This window comes from Pimephales promelas, chromosome 21, assembly GCF_988280905.1.
Source record: "Pimephales promelas chromosome 21, fPimPro1.hap1.1, whole genome shotgun sequence".
NCBI lineage: Eukaryota > Metazoa > Chordata > Actinopteri > Cypriniformes > Leuciscidae > Pimephales > Pimephales promelas.
The window spans coordinates 23,035,199-23,058,567 of NC_142789.1; the positions used below are offsets into that span (position 1 = coordinate 23,035,199).

A 23,369-nucleotide genomic window follows, 5' to 3' on the forward strand; every position below is an offset into this window, starting at 1 on the left:
CAAAAGACAGTTTCAGTGCAAACTGTTCAAAGGGCTTTAAAGGATTTCAGACGATGAATAAATGTCTTATCATGCGAAACGATCATTCATTAAAAAAAAAATAATAAAGTTGAATTTTTATCAGCTCAAATGGTTGCCTTGCTGTGTTGCGCGTTGACTCCTATTCAAACTCGTTCACCAAAATGAACGAATCTTTTCCAGAGTCAACTCATTCATTTAGTTCGTTGAATGAACCAAATGACATGAAAAAAGATTTGATCATTTTGATAAACGAACGAGTTCGAACAGGAGAGTTACGAACGCGCATCACAGAACAGCGCAAGGCAACCATTTGAGCTCATAAAACTTAAACTTTGTTATTATTTTAAATGACCGATCGTTTCGCTTGATCCTTGAAATCGTTTAAAGCCCTTTTTGCAGTTTGCACTGAAACTGTCTTTTGGACCTTGAACCGTTTGGTTCCCATTGAAGTCCATTAGTCTATATGGAGAAAAATCCTGGAATGTTTTTTCAAAAATTACTAATTATTTATCTCATTGGGAATGTCTGACACCAGTGCATGCTGCGAAATTTGACAGACGTAGCAACAGTAACTAGGGAGGGCGGGGCTTAGCGAAAGGGTTAAATTCACTTCCCAGCACGTTTGAGCTTCTGCAACAAACATATAGCATGTTTGTTCTCTCATGCCAAACAAGCATGTTTGGTTGAGCTTCAGTAAAGGTTTGCTGTATGTGAATAAAAGCCTGAATTCAATGTTCATATAGCGATCATGTCTGTCTCTTCAACATTAACTATACTTCGTTATAACTAACAAATGAATATGGATTAGTTTTACGATCTCTCTATTAACATTTTGAAACATCAGGTTGCAGGGTCAGAAATCTCTCAGATGCCACATCAAAAAGATCCCCTTTGTTCCGAAGATATGAACGAAAGTCTTACGAGTTTGATGAGGGTGAGTAATTAATGAAAGAGTTTTAATTTTGGGGTAAATTAAGGAGTAATAAATTTGGTCTACTGATCGTGAAAGAATGGTTCAACAAGACCGCGTTTATTTCTTCACATGAATCAATCTTGTTCACAACATGCAGACAAATATGGACTTGTAAACTGATACAATGAATGTGGCAAGGACTTTTTCAGAGACTATAATGATAACATTCAGTTATTGACACATTGCAGTATATTTCACTGACTAGCCTACTCAAAAATGCACTGTATTGTTCGCCACAATTGTCGCAACTGCATAGGCTAGTGAACAAATCTTTTAACTGAACTGATCCAAATGACTCGAGTCAAAGGGATGAACCAAACCCCCCACAAGACTCGCACGAATCAAAAGAGAGGTGTTCTCAAATCGTCAAACAAACCGCCTCTGCGTTTCCTGCAAGCTAGCCTCATCTGACACCTGTGATGTTTATCTATCGCATCCTTTCACGTTTGGAAATTAATATTTGATTTTTCATCATACGTCTTTCCCACTCTAATTCTCAACGTATACGTGTCGTACTGAATGATGGACAACGGGAAGGTAACTTATGGATATCGTTTCCTATGCGTTGTTAGAGAATTGTAAGATTGTTTGTTCTGCCGTTGTGGCTAAGTAATAAATACCGTGTCAGTAATGTTTTTAAATATAACGTTTGAAAATATTAAGCTTATTTGGAGAGTGATAAAAAATAAAGTCAAGATATTTCAGTCAACTATTATGATATTTCTGTTCTGTGAAGATGACAATCAACAGTCTACATCTCTCTCCCTGTGCCCGCTCCCAGGGATTGATCACTGTTAAAAGGGCCCTTTGAAAGGCTCTTTAGGGCACAGATTAAAGTCCAGCATGATTTGCAGTAAGTATCTTGCTTTATTCCACAGACACATTATTTTAATGATGGATTAGCTCCAAACAGTGCTGCTTTTTTTCTAATGCCACTTCATTATGAAGATCAAAACAACCCTAAAATTAAATATTAGGTCTGTTTTATTAATAGTGGTAACAGCCAGGAGGATACATCTTTTTTATATTCAGATTTGTATTCAACTAAAATGAAAAAAGAAAAAAAAAAAACTGTGAAACTATTATATTTGTTTCCCCCAAACCTGAATATGTGTTTGCAGTCTTGGTACAAATAAGGTCAGTTACAATCTTTCTGTATTATTTCTTTGCACAGGTTTTCTGCATACTAAAGGAAGAAGAGAACCTCAAGGATTTCAGAGATTCATGACCTGAAGCAAGCAGTACCATCATGGGATGCGGCACATCCATTGCCGTTGAGAACCAAACACGACCCTCTGAAACGGGTAAATATTGATTATATATCACTATTGCTTTAATGTGATTTGCAATATAGCTTAACCTCTCTTTCATCTTCCCTTTGCAACAACCCTGGTTTCAACAAGTTTGCATTCTTCATTTGTTGAAAAATACTGCTCTAGTTCTTCTATCCTCTCCCCCCTTGTTTTTCCACCCCCAAGGTTTTACTCAAATGATTCAATTTAATTTAATCACCTCTCACACAGATGGCTCCATCAAGCAGCCCAGCCCAGCTCTGAGTAAGGCACTTTCTTCAGCATCTGTCATCACTGTCTGTGTCCCATTTGTGCCTATAAACAAGTACTAGTTGGCATGAACGCACAATTTCAGCACGAACTAGATTAGTTTATTATATTTTTTGAGGTTAAGCAGACATGACTTTTGTCAGGTTTGCACAAACCCAAAAATGTCATTTTTTGTGACCATTTATAATAAATACAATGAATGAGCAATAATCCCATCCTTCTCTAACACAGCCCATTATTTCTCTATGGATGTGTATTCTCTAGCCATGCCTTGTCTCTGACGTCTGTGTTGTTCTTTCTCCTTAACTGCTCCTTGCACTTCTTTAATTAGCACCTGTGATATAGCCCCCGAGACAAGGTTTATTTTTAGCAGTCTTTGCACTCAAGTGTTCAGTAAAATATCCAAGTGTCCCTGTAACGATGAGATGATAGCATCGTAACATGAATCTGACAGACAAATTAAAATCATCTTTAGCAAAAGTACATCTTTGCAGGGTTTGTATTGTGGACTAGTTTTAATCATTCATTCTTAATATATCTGTATGTGAGCAATCTTTTCCAGACATACAGTGCTACATCCGCCTTGTTGACATTGTCCATTGATGTTTATGTTCTCTTTACTTTACTCAGGTTTTGTTAAACAAGTATAATTTAACCATGGGGACCACCTTTTTTTTATACCAAAGCACTTACTTTTAGCCTTTTTAAAATTTTCAACGTTTCGAATCTGAAAGATCTACCGCTCCCATTGCCCAACGTGTCCTGTGGGTCCACATTTACGAATCTCAGAGCAAGTAGTAGATCATCCCAGATCTTGTTTCATGCCTACTGCATATTTAGATATTTTATTGCTTTTGCATATTAACTATGGATGTAGAAATTAGTGATTTTTCCTTTAAGCTATAAGTTTTTGCTTTTAAAAACTGGCACTTGTGATGCATTGAAAAGCTGATGCATTTAGTATATGTCTAAAAACTGTTGTTACACAACTATAGCTTCAAGGATTGTTTACATCAGCCACTTGCATTCTTTGTGTTCTTAACGTATTTAGCCATAAAAGCTGCCATACTCATCCAGCGTTGGTACAGACGCTATGTTGCCCGCCTGGAGATGAGAAGACGCTATACGTGGAACATCTTTCAGTCCATTGAGTATGCAGGGGAACAGGACCAGCTACAGGTATAAAAAACACTTGGTTCTTATGGCCAGTCCAAACAAATCAATCTATAAATCACTTATCTCTTAAAGGGATAGTTCACCCAAAGATGTTATCATCATTTTTGGGCGACTCTATCTCTTTAATAAACTTGCGCTGATGTTGTTTAAAGGAGCTGTATGCAAGATTGTGGCCAAAACTGGTACTGCAATCACTTTCAAATTAGGGTGTACCCCCCTTCCCCCATGACCCGAGGTTGCCAGATATGCTGCAGGTTCCAGCAGGAATGTAGGCTGCTACAAGAAGCTTCCAATGGCAAGTGACGAGTCCTACACAGTGAGTTTTTTCTGTTAATTATTTATTTCGGACTTTGTAACGAAGTGTTTCGGATTCATATCGAGTTTTTTGGGGTTTTGCAACATTAGAAAACATTTTTTATCCGATTCCGACACCTTTGCATCTTCTCTAACTAGAGAAGAGCTGGCAACCCGAATGCTGCAACACTACTGACTTCATGATTGGTAGATCGGTGCAGGGTGACGCATCAGAACAAAACACAACTTAACATCAACATCAGTCAAGGGCTGCGACTTCGTTTTTTTTAATGACAATATCCTGGCTGGACTACTGTTGTCAGTAATATAAGTATTTGAAATGAATACGATTTCTTAATGTCTAGTGACATATCAGGGAAAATTTATGATTAATTGAAATAAATTTCTTGCATACAGCTCCTTTGTCTAAATGATGTTGTTTTTTTAATTCTCTAATGATATTAAAACTGTGCTTTTAGACTAAATTAATGGATGTTTTTTTATTTTCATAGCTCTCCAGTTTCTTCAGTTTCATGTTGGACAACTTCACACAGATAAATGGGAATGGACCAGGTAATGAATGAAGTGTTGTAAATTTTGTATTTAAATGCGTCTTTCTTTAAAGGTAAAGTGTGTCATTTTCGCATCGCCAAATGTCTAAACAATTCAAACGCTGCCATTTGTTATTGGCCGGAAAAACAGTCCCCTGAACGAACTCTATTGGTTGAGCCATGTTGGTTTGTTAGGCTATGTTGGTTTGATACTGCTAAATAGATAGATTTTTAATTCATTTGGCTGTCCCTCAACACACCTTTGGAAAACCCCTGCACTTGTGATTTTGCATCAAATGGTTTTCCTCTTGAGTATTACACACCTATGCTTTCAATGATTCCAAAAACACACTATATGGAGACACAGTTGCTTAGCAACCTTGGGAGATCCCATTTTGAGTTGTGGTAATGCAGAGAGAGCCAGAAATGCAGCGTAATAGTACTGAAAACTTCATGGGCAGAAATATTCAATTGTTTTACCCAAATGAATATAATATTCTTTTCACCATTTTATATTCTGCACATGGGGGTTCTCTGCTTTAGCCTGTGAAGATACTAGATTGGCTTTCCTTTGGGGAAAACTGCATCAGTTTGCATTGAGTGGCTGAGAGTACACAAGACTAGTCTTGTCAGGTAATCATGTATCTATGGCTTGGATTGGGTGATTTTCAGGTTCAGCTTTTTTTCTGTGGCTCTTAGGATGATAAGGATAGGAATTGTTATTGTAGTATAGTAAAGTGTATCTTCAGGTTTAATATTGAAAGGTCTGGTTTTGTGTGCTGAGCATGCAATATTTGTTTTAATGATTTTTTTTTTAAAGAAGTCTCTTATGTTTACCAAGTCTTTATTGAATGTGAACAGTAAAAACAGTAATATTAAAGTAAATTATTAAAATTTATTGTAACTATTCTCTATTTCCATCTATTTTTTATATATGAATTTTTTTATTCACATATAGCATCATTTCTTCAGTGTTACATGATCCTTCAAAAAATTTCTGATATGCTGATTTGCTACTCAAAAACATGTTTTATTATCATTGTTAAACTGTTTTACTGTTTTGCTTCATATTTTTTGTGGAAATTTGTTTTAAAGGATTCTTTGGTGAATATAAAGTAAAAAAAAAAACTGCTTTTGGCTGAATTTTGTAATATAAATATCTTTCCTGCCACTTCTTTTGATCAATTTAATGCATCCTTGCTGAATTAAAGTATTAATTTATTGGTAACACTTTAGTTTAGGATTCTCACTATTAAATAGTTGCATATTATTAGGATATTAGCTGTTTATTAGTACTTATAAAGCACATTTTAAGGCCTTATTCTGCATGACCTTATTCTATATACTTAACATTAACAAATACCTTACTAACTAACTATTAATAAGCATTAATTAGGAGTTTAGTGAGGCAAAAGTCATTATTATAGTAAGTTCTAGAGAATTGGACCCTAAAGTGTGGCTAAAAAACAAACAAAAAAACTGTGAAGTCAATAGGGCCCAACTGTTTGGTCACAAACATTCTTCAAAATATCATATTTTTATCACAACAGGTTTGGAGCAACTTGAGGGTCAGTAAATGAAAACAGAATTTTTTATTTTTGGGTGAACTATCCCTTTAATATTGCTTGTTTATCAGTAGTAATCTAAGGAAGCATGGGATGATTCCAGTAGATGGTTAAATCAAGTTTAGAAAAAAATAATGCAAGCCTACATTTACTCTCTCTTCAATACAAACATCTGTTCCTGAAATTCAAGTCTCTCTGCATAAATTTATGGGAAACACTGCAAATTTACATTTTCAAGAATGACACAATGGGTCAGCACTCCTCAAATCCCTGTGCAGGGACAGACGCTATGCAAATTGAAGTGTGGTACATTGTGTTATAGCACCGTGTGTGCTGGGTATTTTGATGGGCAATCAAAATAGGCCTTTCATAATAGACTCCAGGTTGAGAATTAATCATTTATTTAATAACCAAAGACTGAAACAGATATTGCCTGTCCGTCTGTATTGATGTTCCTGTGTGCTCATTTTTCCACGACATGCCCAGCCATGCTTAACAATAACACAAACCTTTTGATGTTCCAGAGTGTTTCATGATTCACATTTACATGAATTTATCAGACTGATGTTTTTACAGATTATACTAATGGATAGTTCTCATATGACATGTTAATTGGGAGGAAGAAGGTTAAAAATATTATGGGTTGCTTTGTCTCCTATAACCAACAATGCCTATTTCCTTTAAGTTGTTCATTATTTTTAATGTCATTTTACCTTTTCTGCTTCATTTTAAATGGTTTGTTGGACTAATTCCATGACTAAAGTGTCTTTTAGACTGTTATTCCAGAGATGATGCATTTTCCATAACCCTTTCCACCATTCAAGTACCACAAAATTGTTTTTGATTCATACTAAATAAGTTGTATGTGACACTAATTGTGTATGATTCTTCTTTTCTACTTCCCATATGGTCATATTTCCTCCAGACCTCATCTCTCACCTCCTGGACTCTGTGGTTGACCCTTTAACTGAGGAGGTCAGGCAGTTGAAGTACGAGCAGATTGTGGTGCCGGAGTCGTACAGCGGCCCTCATCTCTCCTTCCCGCTGAGCGTGACTGATACCAATGCCCTGCTCTGTGCCTTTAAAGAGGAGCAGGTACAACACTATAAAACTTTCACTAATCGTCTGAACAAATATGAGCCTTCTGGAAAACAAAAACAAAATCATCTTGTGCATTATTTAGCTCTGTCTTGCAAACATGAAATGGTTTCCAAATTGTGCTAAAATATATTATGCTATATCATACCTTAAATTCTCAGAATGCTTTTTTTAAAATGTTTCAGTTAAAACTGAATGACCATTGTCGAATGTGCAAGGCAGATACTATATATAAAAAATTAAAATAATAGTTTTCTATTTTAATATATAATTTATTAATTTCAATCAGCATCATTACTCGTCTTTAGTGTCACATGACCCTTCAGAAATAATTATAATATGCTAATTTGGTGCTCAAGAAACATTTCTAATTATTATCAATGTTAAAAACAGTTGTACTGCTTAATATTTTAGCGGAAACAGCGGTAGATTATTTTTCAGGATTTTTTGATCAATAGAAAATAAAAAAACTAATTTATTTTTAAATATGTATATTTTTTGTAGCATTATAAATGACTTTACTGTCACTTGATCATTATCATGTGTCCTTATTGAATTAAAGTATTACATCTTTTTAATTGCTGACCCCAAACTTTTAATATATATATATATATATATATATATATATATTAATTTTTTTTCTGCTATTATAAATATTTAGCTATTTTAGGAACTGCAAACAAAGTTAATAATGCATTGACATGCAAATGTATGACTACATCTGATTTTCAGACTCTTCATGGGAAATATGTGCTGCAGCTACTATATGAAACAAAGAAGTTTTTGAAACAGATGCCAAACGTCATATACCTGTCGACGTCCTATGCAAAAGAGATAACTATCTGTGGTGAGAAGCAATATGTTTAGTAAAATACTAGAATATTCATTTAAATGCAGTTGATATTTCTATAGAATCCATATCTGATTAGTTACAGCAGTGCATTTGAGATATGTGCTAAATTTTGCGATATATTGCTTTGGGAAAAAGTGTTGCCAGCTTGAATGAATGAGTGCTTATTTATTTTGCACTTCATAAAGCACTTCACAGTGCCTCAATGGGCTCATCACAGCCAACCTGCACCATTTCATACTCGACAGCGCTCCTGATTCAATTAGTACAGAAAAGCATGCATGAATAACTGAATTCCCATCTTGGAATATTCTAAAAGACATCACGTTATACTATTTTGCATATTTTCATCACTGATCCCAATATTTGATTTTTATTCCTTGGAATGATAAACAGCTTTTATATGCCGACTTTTCTCTTTCACACAGGCGATCTGCATGGTAGCCTGGATGACTTACTGCTTATATTTTACAAGGTAAATGCAGATTGATTGTTTAGACGTAGAATATCATTTCTAGTGATTGCATTTCAGAATATTGGTGCTGGGGTAATGTATCTAAGTTCATTAAAGCCACTTGGGCATCGCTGGTGACTTATTACATTTAAGATGTATTGCCTTTTTACTCAGAACGGTCTTCCCTCCGCGGAGAACCCCTACATATTCAATGGAGACTTTGTGGATCGAGGAAAGAAATCTACAGAGATCATCATCGTTCTGTTTGCCTTCCTTCTGCTCTACCCCGATCACATGCACCTAAACAGAGGCAATCATGAGGACCACATCATGAACCTCAGGTAACATGCTAGATCACTCATTCAAATGATTACTGAAGCTATGACTTTTAATAAACCAAACAAAAGCTCTTCCATGGTCGATAAATCCTGGCGGTGAAAAAGAAAATATTCTCGAAATGGCACAGCGCCAGTAGGACGCCCTCAGAAAGCAATCTTTTTTCAAAACTGATTAAAAAAAAATCATATCTGTAACTTCTTTATCTTCTTGCAGATACGGATTCACAAAGGAAGTCATGCAGAAGTACAAGGTAGATTTTTATTGTATGCAAAACAAAGAGGCTGGATGTGTAATAATCATTTGATTATAGCTTTGTTTTATTTAGGGTATCCACCTTATTCCTACGCCCCATGACGTTTTACGCAAATTATGGGTGTAACTTCCGTTAAGCTGTAAACACTCTGGCTCTGTGAACGTAATACGTTAAAAAAGTGTCAATAATCGACTCACCCTTCAACCATTGAACATCAAAATAAAATTTTAAAGTTTAAAAGAATCAACAAGGTACTTTCAACAGATCAAACATAGCCCTATAAGCGCGAGTCTTTGGTTAAATATCACTATAGTAGGCAAATATCTGTATTGTATAACAAGCCTTAATCAAAAATGTTCAGCATTACGTGACACTATATCAAAGTGATTCCCGTCATTTTGACAGATAAATTGCATTTACCTGTGAAAACAAACCTGGAAAGAGACATGAGGATTTGAGGAGAATAACGAGAGATTATTTGTGCATTCCAGTGAATTATTAATGGAATAATTAAATTTGGGAGAACAGACCACAAATGTGCCGTATATGGTGTCCTTTCTCATACTTTTACAGCGGATTGCAAAGGAAAAAATAAAAATCATCACGAGGAAAAGGAAGCAGCGACTGAAAGAGCTCTTGCCATAGATATTCTTATTATAACATGTCACATTAAAATACCAAGTACAATGTTATTCTGTAATAAGGCAAATTGACAGCTCATCCAGTCAAACTGACGGATCAGCTTTATTTGTAGGGCAACCTCATGATTTCAATTATCATTTTAGTCTTAATGAATGGAAGTTCCCCAAACCGGAAGTGCCAACCATAATTAAAAACGCAGTAAAGTCGTCAGGAATAAGGTGGATACTGTACACTTGTGTCATTTTTAAGTGTGAGGTTCATTTCTGAATATTAGACATTACTGCCATCTACTGGACATTTAAATGAATGTTTAGTCATTTTTCCTGATCTTTCAATAGACTCATGGCAGGGAAATCCTTCAAGTGTTTCAGGATGTGTTCAGCCTGCTTCCTCTTGCAACTGTCATTGACAACAAAGTCCTTATAGTTCATGGTGGCATATCGGACAAAACTGATCTGGACTTTCTGAGCACGGTTGAAAGGCATAAAGTACGTCTTTTATTTGACTTTGATGGATTTATAGTCTTCCCTAATACGTAATAAAAATTATTTCTATAGTTCTTGTGTGTATATTTATTTATCTGGTAAAGATCCATGTAATAAGCAGAATAATGTAAATAGGACGATCCCTTACATGTATACTTTGCAGGTGAAGTCTGCTCTGAGGGTGCCCAAACGCAGCATCGATGATCTCAGCGTCCGGGCCTGCAGTCGCAGCAGCAGCAGACACAGGTTGGACAGCCCTCACACCTCGGGCCGCACCAGTCGCGCCTCCCGCAGGAGGAAGAAGCACTGCACCAAGCAGGGCAGCTGCTCCTCATCTTCATCCTCATCTTCTTCCTCCTCATCATCCATGTGCTCCCCCCGTGTCTCGTCACGAAACACCCCACGCCGACCTCCTCCTTCCCCCAGTCTGCCGAGCCCCACCGACGTGCTCCAGGTCCCTTTCTTGGACTCCTTCGTCTCCCTAGAGCCGCCCGAGCCGCCCCGAGAAGAACTGGAATGGCAGCAGGTGAGTTGAACCGGTTCCTTACAAATGTGTGTTTTTGTTGGTAGTGTGTGTGACAAATAGCCTCTATTTTGGATGTGAAACCCTTCTGCCTTGGAAATCCATTTGGCGTAAAGCTCCAGTACATAATATGACTATTCATTTAAAACTGTTCTTAGATGTAAAAAATTTTGCACCAACCTATTGAGCTTCCACAAAAAAAGTTGTTTATGAATTATAAAAGAGCATGGCGATTTTGGTGAAATTGAGAACAACATAGCCAAGGAATATAAAGGTTTAATTTGTTAACATTAGTAAATTTATGAACTAACATCCACTAACAATGAGCAATACATTTGTTAATGAAAATACTGTCGTTCATTGTTTGTTTATGTTAGTTCACAGTGCATTAACTAATGTTAACAAGTACAACTTTTGATTTTAATAATGTATTAGTAAATTTTGAAATTAATATTAACGGTAGTTCACTTTTGCTGATAATTTACTCACCCCCATGTCATCCAAGATGCCCATGTCTTTCTTTCTTCAGTTGAAAAGAAATTAAGGTTTTTGATGAAAACATTCCAGGATTTTTCTCCATATAATGGACTTCAATGGGAACCAAACGGTTCAAGGTCCAAAAGACACTTTCAGTGCAAACTGCAAACTGTTGAAAGGGCTTTAAATGATTCCCGACGATGAATAAGGGTCTTATTTAGCGATAAGCGATAACGATCGTTCGTTTAATAAATAAATAACAAAGTTTACGTTTTATAAGCTCAAATGGTCGCCTTGTTCTGTACTGTGATGCGTGTTCCTGACTCTCCTATTCGAACTCGTTCATCAAAATGAACGAATCTTTTTCTGAGTCAATTTGTTCGTTGAATAAACCAAATGACTCGGAAAAAGATTTGTTCATTTTGATGAACGAGTTCGAACAGGAGAGTCACGCATGGTCGATCATTTGAGCTTATAAAACTTAAACTTTGTTATTTATTTATTAAATGAGCGATCGTTTCGCTTGATAAGACCCTTATTCATCGTCTGGAATCATTTAAAGCCCTTTGAACAGTTTGCAGTTTGTACTGAAAGTGTCTTTTGGACCTTGAACCGTTTGGTTCCCATTGAAGTGCATTATATGGAGAAAAATGCTGGAATGTTTCTATCAAAAACCATTTCATTTCAACTGAAAAAAGAATGACATGGATATCTTGGATGTCATGGGGGTGAGTAAATTATCAGCAAAAGTTTTTTCAAAAGTGAACTATTCTGTAGAAGTATTGTTCATTGTTATTTAATGTTTACTAAAGTAGTTAACTGATGTCAACTGATGAAACCTTATTGTAAAGTATTTCTTTTTTCAGGTCTGGAAAATTGATGGAAAGTTATGGAAATTACTGTAGTATTTCTATAGTCAATATAGAAAGTGTAAACGAATGTTCTAGTTATGCTCAACAATTCTAAATTATTCAAAAATAATTCTATTATAGACATTTTGAACAGTGAACACATGGTCATAATTTGTCTGATACAGGTTGTCGATATCCTTTGGAGTGACCCTAAAAATCATAATGGTTGCAGTCTGAACTCTTTCCGTGGTGGAGGCTGTTACTTTGGGCCGGACGTGACCCAGACGCTGCTGCAGAAACACGGCCTCTGTCTGCTGATCAGGTCACATGAGTGCAAACAGGAGGGCTATGAGCTCTGCCACAATGGTCAGGTAAGCATGAGAAACATAATCCATTTTGTCATTATGCCAACATCACTTCTTATAATATATGTGTAGTGTATTTCTCTTTACGAATATGTATATTTGCAATGCATGCATCCAATTTCCCATAAAAGAGATCTGTTACTGTCCTGTAAAATGGCGGTAATGTTTCTATTTGCGAATACTTTTAACAGTTCATTTACAAATGGATGACCTCAAATCAAACAGACATGGATGAAAGACCACAACCCTTCAGTATTGATCTCACGGGGTTTTTTTAAACTCATACTGTATATTTTTAGTCCCAGAATTTTTTTCCTTTTATCCAAGGTTATCACTATTTTCTCTGCATCTAACTACTATGAAGAGGGCAGTAACCGTGGAGCGTATATCAAACTGGGCCCTGAACTCGTCCCACGCTTCTTCCAGTATCAAGTCAGTCGAAGCACCAGAAAACTCACCCTCCATCAGAGGTAATCTAACTCGCTCGCTTACCTTCAGTTACAAATAGGTGTTGAGTATATGAATTTGTGTGTCAGGTTATGAGGAAGCGTCCCCATTTATAAACGTATTTGTTTTAGGGTTTGTGTTGCAGAAGGTTCAGCACTCAGGGCTCTGAAAGAGAAACTGTATGCTCACCGCTGTGAGCTAATGGATGCCTTTCAACAGTATGACATAGACAACACAGGTTATTATATTATATTATATTATATTTAGTGCTGTCAAATCGATTAATCGTGATTAATGGCATCTAACATAAGAAAGTTTTTGTTTACAAAATATATATGCTTGTATATATATTATATATACACGATTATGTGACAGCACTAATTATGTTATATTATGCATTAATTTATAATTGAAATGTTAACTAAAGTAAAATGGTGTCTTTCTCAGGCCGCATCTCCACTAGCGAGTGGGCTCAGGTGGTGGAGTCTGTTCTGCGATTGGATCTGCCGTGGAGAACCCTGCGCCCACGCCTGGCCCGTCTTGGTGCGGATGGCAACGTGGAGTACAAATCCTGTTTCGAGGACATCAGCCTTGGAGAGCTCATCCCTCCGGTCACCATCTTAATCATAGAAATATATCTATATTTTGGCTGTAAGGGTGGGCGATATTGACCAAACGACTGTTTCAAAGCACATAGCATTACAATAATAATGAACATAACCAACTTAAAGAGCTTTGACCTGTATTGACTTCAGACTAATTTCAGCGTTGATTGTGGTACCATCACATTATATATAAGTATAACATCACGGGTTTCCATCTCTTACAAATTACAGTAGTAATGTAGAACTGTAGAAAGTGCCTGCTGTTTCGATTGCAGTGCTCGGACTGTGACTGACATCTGTCTCATAGCATGAAACGCGCTGATGATGTGTAATATCTGCATGAGCAGGCAAGTGTACCATTGCATTTGGACTGAATTTAATGATTGGATGAATATTTTATGGTCCTACGACTTCTAAATATAAATATAAATACATTTAGACCACTTAACTTAGTTATATCAGGATGTAAAGAGACTTTCAACCAGCTTAACAAAAAATGTTTCTGGAACAAATCACCTACCTTGCCTTTAATGCTTATATTTGGGTAATCGAGTGAATTGAATACTTTATACATGAGAAGTAATGAATCCTAAATGATTCATTTATCTTTTTATTTTAGAACCTGATGAAATTGTTCTAAAAAAATAATTATACTAAATGGTGAAATAGTAAATAATAGTTAAACTAATATTATAAAATGGATAGTTGTAACTGTAAACTCATTTAAAGCTATTGTAAAACAGGCAATATGAAATATTTGGTTGCAAAATTTTAACCACATTATGCTTATGTTGTACCGCCCACTGCGCCCAGCTTTAACATCCATTTTTCACTTTGACTTTTATTTTGAGAATATAGAATTTGACAATTCAGCCTTATGTTGTTAATAAAATCTTGATTTTTTTATTTTTATTTTTATTTTTAGGTAACACCAAACTTGGCTGAAACTCTTTATAGGTATAGAACTGACCTAGAGATAATATTTAACATCATTGATAAGGATCACTCAGGTTAGTGTCACTGTTTTCCTGTTTGTTCAATGCTGATTATTGTGTGTTGATCATAACGCACTTCTCCACGCTCACACACAGGTCAGATTTCCATCGAGGAGTTTCGTCAGACCTGGAAGGTCTTCAGTTCTCATTTGGGGGTCGCTGTGAATGACCAGGCGATAGACGACATGGCTCGAAGCATTGACTTTAACAAAGATGGCAGCATTGATTTTAATGAGTTCCTGGAGGCTTTCAGGGTGGTTCATAAACTAGATGTCAAAGAGCAGCAGCAGGGTTAATTCTGCACGGTCAGATCACAGACAAGAAAGAATTCCAAATCATTTTTGGCACCATGTTTATTTATTTATATTTTTTTTAGATATTCTTTATTTTTTTGACATCTTATGGACACAATAAGCAGTTACTCATAGGACATCTTTTTACGCTGCTTTCCAGGATTTGCATTTTTCATAAAGGTAAGAGGTTTCAATCTTACTAATGTGATAGAAGTAACTAAATAAATGTGTAATAACATGTTAAAATATGCTGAAAATGCAGGGATAAATGCAGTCACAGCTATTGTTTTGCACTGCAATTCACAAGGGCTGAATAATTGTTTAGCAGTGCATAACCCTATAATTGTGACTTCACTTTGAGTCGTGAGTCATTCTGTTGTAGATATTTCTCAAACATTCCTCTGTTTGCATCTTGCGTGTGGTTTACAACGTAAAATCTATTATTAAGAAACTTAAAATGTCAGTTTATACCATCAACAGAATTTATTTCAAAATGATATTGGGTTAAAATAGAGGGGGCATTTAAAAAAAAAAAATACTGCTGTGTTTCCTGCTGGTTTTGTGTGCATTTACATTATGTGGGGAATTTTAGTTTTTTCTTCCACAGGTTAATTGCCAGCAATGGCGCATACTTACTTGTATCCTGCTTTATAGATTTAAACTTAAATTATTCAATTGAACAATATTTTGTTGTGCAACATCCTGCAGTAAATTAGCTAAATTTATTTAGCCATTTATCTAATCACATTTAATATCTACACATACTAGTGTTTAGTATAGTGTTTAGTTTTTCCAGTTTGTAAAGGCTCCATTACTTTGTCTACCCTCTTAACTATCATTAAAAAAGTATAACTATAAAGATATATTGCATTGGCATCTAACTAAAGTCAAATATGTAACTATAAGTTACATAACTATAAGTATAAATATAAAACCAAAAATAAATAAATAAATACAATTCAAATATAAAAATAAAAAACACACAAGTAAAAGTAAAGTTTAAAAAAATATTGGGTTTTATGCAGTGTTTTTGTCTTAGCTGACTTGCTGTTACTCCCCTTAACAAGAAAAAAAACCACTGTCTGTTTCTGTTTTCATCCTGTTTTAAAGAGGAATGTCCAGGAGGTTTTAAAGTCCTGTTATTCCGTTTCATGTCTCCTCCCCTTCGTCTCTCCCTTCCCCTCATCTTTTTAGTCCATGTGCTCAAGACTCCACTCTCTAGAGTTCAGTTTTCCTTAGTGATCTTCATCTACAGTCTGACACTCTCAGGATTTCCACAGCCTCTTTTATACGGTGGAATTTGCTCAATCATGCTGGGTTGGAGAGGTGCACTGCTGTGTGTGTTTTGGTCCCAGCTCTGGACACTAACTCCAGGTACACTATGTGTTGTAATTGACATTGTACTTTATATTGATTGAGATAGGTCACAGGATAATTAATCTTTTCACATTCATAAATCTGCTTTTGTATTGGTATATCTGATGGTTTTCACTTAGGCGTTGCTGAGAAAGGCTGCAGTGGTTTCGGACACTTGGAAAATGGCCGTACGTTTTTCCGGTATGGAGGATTGTTTGTTACCTTCACCTGTAATCCAGGTTTCAGGATCCACGGTTACCGTACAAGCAGCTGTGTGTCTGGACAATGGGCCAGAGACCCACCGCTGTGTGTGGGTTAGTGAACTCATGTATTTTGTTGATACTTGTGACTATATGCAAAATTCTTTACTATGACAATTTTCAATGAAGCAGATGAGATTCATCAAAAGCTGAAGCTAGGTAAAAAATAATTTTGAAGTCATTTTATAGGGTCTCTAATATAATACTGATACTTACAGCCATACAGCCATACGTTGTTCTGTACTCCAGCATCAGGATGCCCCAGCCCTGGTGATCTCCTGCATGGCAGGACTATTGTGTCTGAAGACAGATCTCTGGCCTTCTTTAGCTGTGATGCTGGATTTAGTTTGTTTGGATATGCGCTGCTTTACTGCAAAGGGAAAAGCTGGAACGGCACTAAGCCTGTCTGCAAAGGTATGTCATCTGAATCAAGCGTATAATGCCTTTTTTTAATCACTGCAGTGACTTCCTGTACAACTGACCATCTGTTTGCTCTGGCTCCTTTATGTTTCTCCTTATATTTCGCTTTTTGGTTCTTACAGTAGCTGATATCATGAGTGTTCTTCATTTGAAGCAAGAATCATCACATGGTCCCGTCTCAGCACAGAGCCGTGATGTTCCCACAAATCTAAAAGTTCGCTTACATGGCCATTTAAACACCCTTGCAATCACTCCTCCCAAGGATGCTTTTCTCAAATCAGGATTGCTTAAGGTCCCTCATATCAAACTTGACTTTACAGATAACAAGCAGAAAAATATAAGGAAACCAGAGGAGAAAAAGCCCTCAAAGAGTCCTTCAAACTTCAAGGATCCAATCGGGAACTCCGATCTTCGGAAACCTGCGCCAATGACATCTACCAATGTCAACACAATGTCATTAGTCAGTTCCTTTTACGAATCCTCATTTTTAACCACCGCACAAACCAGCTTTGTTACCCCAGTGATGGACACTCAACAAATCAAGGTCAAGGATCAGACTGAAGCACCATACAGAAGAAATAAAAAGCCTCATCAGTCCACACTTGGTACAGACAAACTGTTTCAAAAAGCCTTAGTCACTTCAGCTACTGAGACTTTACCAGAATTCATTAAAAATAATTTGCACTGGACATCAACTACACCTGCAACAAACATCAACACACTGGGCACAAATGACCTTCTACAGTCAAGGACATTCATCACAGAAGATCCATATGCAGCCACCTCTGGGAATTTTGCACCTCCAACAACAAGCTATCCTGGTTTCATGGCGTCTAAACATGAGTCTGTTTCCTCTACCTGCAGAGAACTCTGTGAACAAAGACCGGACCTCCAGGAAACATCTCCAACACTAGAACACACATCACCTAGCATGGCGATGGCTACCCGACTAATGTCTGGCCTGCTTCTGAAGGCTCAAACTGACGTCCATAACTTTTCCGACATTACTGATGATGGTCAAGTAAATGAAAGAAACAATCATAGTGACCCCAAACAAACTTTTGGTCCTTCAGTCTGGAAAGATCTTCCAAGGTTTCCAACGAGGAAACGCCGTCCAGTGTGTCCCTACCCTCCATTTCCTTCTCACGGAACATTCTACTTTCGGTCGATAAAGAATCCCGACCCGTTTCAGTATAAGCATTATATTCAATATGCCTGTTACCCTGGATACACCTTGACCAATGGGGATGTTTACAGCTATTGCCAACACAATGGACAATGGAGTGGCCAAACACCTCTGTGCTTAGGTAAGATATGACGCATATTAGAAATGAATATGTAGAAAGTTATTTTTGTAGGATAAAATTGAAAATACATTTAAATGCACAATCTGAAGACAGTGAAAGTGCACATAAAATTATTTCCACCACATAGAAATAAATAATGATTTGGTAAAGTTACATACAGATAACATATCTTTTAAAAGTTGTAATTGACAATAAAAAATGACGTTTGTCATAATTTATTTCATAAATATGACTTTATTTCATAATTTATCTTTTTATCTACTATTTATGATTTTATGTCATAATTTTAATTCACCAAAGCATGACTTTTTTTCTTATGGAGAGGAAATGGGATTCTGTATTTATCAGGAATATTTCAAACAATTTATCCTAAGAAGAGAATATTTATTTATTTATGTATAGATTTATTAAGAAAGGGTTTATTAAAGAGGGTTGTATCACATGCTCACCAAAGACATGAAAATTCCTGGGAAGAAATGTGCTTTTATTGTAATGGCGCTTTTTACCATTCTGACTCCTTCATGTCGTCCCTCACCCACACTCCAATCTTACATGTCTGTAGATATCCAACATCTGTGTAATATCCTGCTCATCTCTCCTCTAAGCAGGTGATGGGCATAAATGTTCAACACAGATGGCGTCAGGATGGCTTTAAATGTCATCAGACACATCGGGGAATATCTGTTGTTCTGTTAAACACATTATCTTATTTTAAAAATGCACATGAATGTATATTCTTATTGAATCCAATTATGTTTACCACTGTTTAGTGGGCTGTTTCTATTAAACAAAATGTAATTTTCAAAATCATGTAATTGTCAAAAGTGTTTTCTGTCTACACAAGGTAAATTCATTAAGTCAAAGTAACTGTAAACCACTGCGGATGTGGGATTTCATTCTCAGCGGCGAGCAAATCATGTCCTGTTCTCTAAACTTAAACCATAATTATATATATATATATATATATATATATAAATTAAACTATATTATTTGAAAGGAACCACTTAGTCTATCTATCTGTTTCAAACGCATTTAAGAACATACCATATAATTTTAACTTACTTTTTTTCCTGTTCAGTGGCTTGGTTCATCCTTTTTTTAAACTAATTGGATCTTAATGTCATTTTAGTATGTTTATTTTAATTGCAGAGTTAACTCCTTGCTCCTTAAACAACGGAGGATGCTCTCAGATCTGTCACGTCAATGAACAGAATCACGCCCAGTGTCTCTGTGAACCAGGGTTCTTGCTTCTGGAGGACCAGCGCACCTGTCGAGGTGAGAGTGGAACTACATACATGTTTTAATCGTATCTATTGACTGTGGTATCATTACCACTGCAAAACTACCACAGAATAGCATTCTTTCGACAGCCAGACTCCGGTGATTATGGGTTTTCCACTTTTGGAATGGCGGCTTACTTTTTTTTCTCTTTTTTTTTTTCTGTCAAGAGGTGCTCTTGACACCGGGTTAAAAGCTTGTTTACGCATCCTTGACCTGTGTGTCTTAGATTTATGGTTTTGGTTTGCAAACCAGCTGTGGTGTGTCCATTCAGCCCTGAAGGCCCTCAAGACTCAACATCACCCTCTGGTGTCACCCCAGGGTGTTGAATACTTGACCCATATTAGGCTGTTAATTAGAGCTAAAAGACACGCTACAGCATGTCTGAACATTTTTTAATTATCTGAAGAACATTTTTACCATAATATCTAATATAATCCACCATAATAAACCTTTTTATGCAATAGAAAGGTTCCATGGATGTTAAAGGTTCTTCATAGAAACATGTTTTGCTTGGTCCGTTGTTTGTTTTTGCTTTTTGCGTTGAGAGGTTTAGCATAAAGGTTAAGAGGTCCATCTGTCTATGTTTTCCATGTTCGTACAGTTAGTTCATGTACATGTTTTTTTTTTTTAAATGGCCTTTGCTGGTTTTTCACTTTCGTTATCAATCAATGTAAACTTACATCACTGCTAGTTCCTATAGTGCTTGGTTAGACCCTGCTCTGAAGTAGGAGCTAATTTAGTTCCCCCAAAAGGCATTCCTGGAACTAAAATAGTTCCTGTGGTGCAAACACACCAAAAAGCAGATACTTCAGCCATTAGTTCTAGGAACAATGAGAAGATTCCTCCGGTGTGAAAGCCCCTATAGATGTCTGTAAAGAACCTTTATTTTTAGAGTGTAGGTCTACACATGATATATTTTTATTCAGCCAAACTGGATTTAAGTGTGCTACTTGCGTACACAAAAGTATATGTGAAATGAGTTATGACAACATGTTTTTACATTGCTTTAGCAGACAGAGATATTGTGGTGCAGCAGGCAAACACTTACCTGTGTTTATTTATTTTTTCATAAAGCCAAAACCTTTTTCATTTTGTCATTTCTTCTGTCATTTAAACCTGATATTAACATCCATCTTTGTGATCTGATCACAAGTGGACAGCACTAAATACAGATGGAAAAATGTTGTGTTCCAAATTCCAATAATTCTTCTTTGCATGGCATAACTTCTTCATCCCTGACAAGTAATGTTTGTTTGGGTGAGTGTGTCTCTCTCTGTATACTTGGTTATGCATCTGATTCTGCATGTATTAAATATATAGGAATGTGTTTAATTTCACTCTTCTTCATCATTGTTTGTGTCCATGTGTTCATTCATGCACATGCTAGTACTTGTTGTAAGTTTGTGTGCTGGTCTTTTCATGTGCCTGTCTGTGGTATTTATAGATCTGGACGAGTGTGTGGAGGAGTTGCACCGGTGCCAGCAGGTCTGTGAAAACACCTTGGGCTCATACAGGTGCAGTTGCAGTCCAGGGTTTCAGCTCTCTTCAGACAGGACATCCTGCTCTGGTGAGTGAATCAGTGTCTGGTGTGATGCATTACCAGTGACACAACCATTTTTACAGTTAAAATAATGTATTTTGGCAATATATATTTACACAGGTATACTCTATACAGTACAGGATATATATACTGTGTGTGTGTATATATATTGCCAAATGACATACTTTAACTTTAAAAATGGTTGTGTTCATTTTAATTTTAATATTTCTACCTACAGATGTAGATGAGTGCCAACATGTTGGTAGGGCTCTCTGTGCATTTGGGTGCATTAATACGCCAGGCAGTTTCCAGTGCTTGTGTCCCGAAGGGTACCGACCGGACAGCACCAACAGACATTGCATAGGTCAGACTTTTACATATCTTTAATTTATCTTAACACTGGTGGACAGAAGAAGATATGTCTTAAGAGGTCGAAAAGTCTCTTCACACTGATTTGTGATACACAGGCTTAGTACTGTAAACTAATACCAGGAAACCAGGGATAATTCACCCAAAAATGAAAATGATGTCATCATTTACTCACCCTCAAGTTGTTCCAAACCTGTATGAATGCCTTTAATTTCAATATTCTTTAAATACAGTGGTGTGAATAAGTTTGGACACCCATGCTAAAGTTGCCTAAAAAGAGGAATAAAAAATCATCTTTTGGATATTGATCTTAATGCCTTAATTAAAAAAATGACGAAAACTCCAACCTTTAAGGACACAAATTTTCTTTGTGAATGAATAATGTATCATAAATAAATACATGTTTTTCCTTTAAATACAGGGTGCATAAGTCAGGGCACCCCTATGTTAAATTCCCATAGAGTCAGGCAGATTTTTATTTTTAAAAGCCAGTTATTTCATGGATCCAGGATAATATGCATCCTGATAAAGTTCCCTTGGCCTTTGGAATTAATATATCCCCACATCATCACACACCTTCCACCACACCTAGAGATTGGCATGGTTTTACTTCAGTTAGCCTAATAGCTGGTTTGATTTGCATTGAAAGATGATCTTATGGAAAGTACCCCATGCCAATCTCTAGGTGCACCCTGTATTTTAAGGAAAAACATTTATTTATTTATGATACATTATTCATTCACAAAGAAAATTTGTGTCCTTAAATGTTGGAGTTTTCCTCATTTTTCTAATTAAGGCATTAAGATCAATATCCAAAAGTTGATTTTTTTTATTCCTCTTTTTAGGCAACTTTAGCATGGGTGTCCAAACTTATTCACACCACTGTATACTGGGTGAACTATCCCTTTGAGGCCCATTCACACCAAAAACAATAGCTATAACAGTAATGATAAAGATCATTCTAAATATAAAATAAAAGCAGTCTAGACCACAAATATAACAATAATGGCACAGAGAAACTATATCATTGGATTCACTTTCAGAACATTTTTTTTTCAGTTTATAAACGATAATAATCAGAATTAAAGAGCTCAAGCATTTCAAGCATCCTTTTTTAATATTAGAAGTCTTTTAAATATTATTTACAGTCCCTTCCCACCCGACATACCAGAGAGATTTTGATGATTTTGAGATGTGTATTTGAAGTAAAGTAGTATTTTCTGGTTTGTTTTTAGACATTAATGAGTGTGAGGAAGCCGAGGTCCTCCAGCAACAGCAGTTGCACACGTGCGAGTGGAAGTGTGTGAATCTGCCAGGTACTTACAGATGTATCTGTCCTCGTGGATACAGAGTGCACTCTAATGGAGCCCAGTGTGAAGGTCAGCACGCAAACATGCAAACCCTGCCAGCACAGACTGATGCATGCATATATACACAACTAAAATCTGTTTAGTTCTTCATTGAGAGATGAATTCTTGCAGTTAAATGTTCTTCCTTCTGATATTTGTCAGATGTCAATGAGTGTGAGCTGAAGAACGGCAGCTGTTCTCACCACTGCATCAACCACAGAGGCGGCTTCAAATGTGCCTGTCCAGAAACACACCGAATATCCCCATACAACCGGAAAAACTGCCAGCCAATAGACACACACACACCAGCTCCTCACACTGAAGAGGACTGATCTCATTTATTTGTCTTGTTTTGCATACAGTATTGTATTTAATTATCCTGTGTATTTAATACAACATATTTTGTATTTCTTCACCCACGTGTATGAAGAAAATATATATTTGGAATAATAAATTTAATTTGTTTTTGAAATAAGTCTCACTGTATACTGTATTTATGGTATTTTTATTATCGCCTTCCCATTATTATATTATTATTGTTATACCCTTCCCATTAAGTCATTGAGTTGTAGGCCAGTAATAAGGGTTGGATCTACGGGGGTGGCAACTGCCACCCTAAGAAAAAGCTTTGCCACACCAGAATTATCACAGCAGTTTAAGAACTGCTT

General features: G+C 36.3%; 2 protein-coding genes across 7 annotated transcripts; both read left to right on the top strand.

Annotated features, from left to right (window-relative positions):
* The first annotated feature begins 1,314 nt into the window (after positions 1-1,314).
* ppef1 (protein phosphatase, EF-hand calcium binding domain 1) lies at positions 1,315-14,822 on the top strand. 3 transcript variants are annotated; one of them, XM_089125085.1, is made up of 19 exons: positions 1,315-1,531; positions 1,731-1,847; positions 2,169-2,298; positions 2,518-2,550; positions 3,608-3,735; positions 4,539-4,599; positions 7,068-7,237; positions 7,973-8,087; positions 8,519-8,565; positions 8,719-8,885; positions 9,097-9,133; positions 10,117-10,266; positions 10,427-10,789; positions 12,300-12,485; positions 12,807-12,949; positions 13,058-13,164; positions 13,374-13,537; positions 14,457-14,541; positions 14,623-14,822. In XM_089125085.1, the coding sequence occupies exons 3-19, from the start codon at positions 2,244-2,246 to the stop codon at positions 14,820-14,822; spliced, it is 2,211 nt and encodes a 736-aa protein (XP_088981211.1). In that variant the 5' UTR covers positions 1,315-1,531; positions 1,731-1,847; positions 2,169-2,243. The 3 variants fall into 3 exon arrangements, with proteins under 3 accessions (XP_088981211.1, XP_039530179.2, XP_039530180.2); XM_039674245.2 differs by having other exon boundaries at positions 1,776-1,847; XM_039674246.2 differs by lacking the exon at positions 2,518-2,550 and having other exon boundaries at positions 1,776-1,847.
* Positions 14,823-14,868: 46 nt separating this feature from the next.
* Positions 14,869-23,162, top strand: LOC120480825 (uncharacterized). Of its 4 annotated transcripts, none has more exons than XM_089125083.1 (10): positions 14,869-14,999; positions 16,014-16,193; positions 16,316-16,489; positions 16,685-16,849; positions 16,978-18,162; positions 19,312-19,437; positions 20,888-21,010; positions 21,222-21,347; positions 22,588-22,731; positions 22,864-23,162. In XM_089125083.1, the coding sequence occupies exons 2-10, from the start codon at positions 16,130-16,132 to the stop codon at positions 23,031-23,033; spliced, it is 2,277 nt and encodes a 758-aa protein (XP_088981209.1). In that variant the 5' UTR covers positions 14,869-14,999; positions 16,014-16,129; the 3' UTR covers positions 23,034-23,162. The 4 variants fall into 4 exon arrangements, with proteins under 4 accessions (XP_088981209.1, XP_088981210.1, XP_039530177.2 ...); XM_089125084.1 differs by having other exon boundaries at positions 14,892-14,999; positions 16,100-16,193; XM_039674243.2 differs by lacking the exon at positions 14,869-14,999 and having other exon boundaries at positions 15,790-16,193.
* The last annotated feature ends 207 nt before the right edge of the window (positions 23,163-23,369 follow it).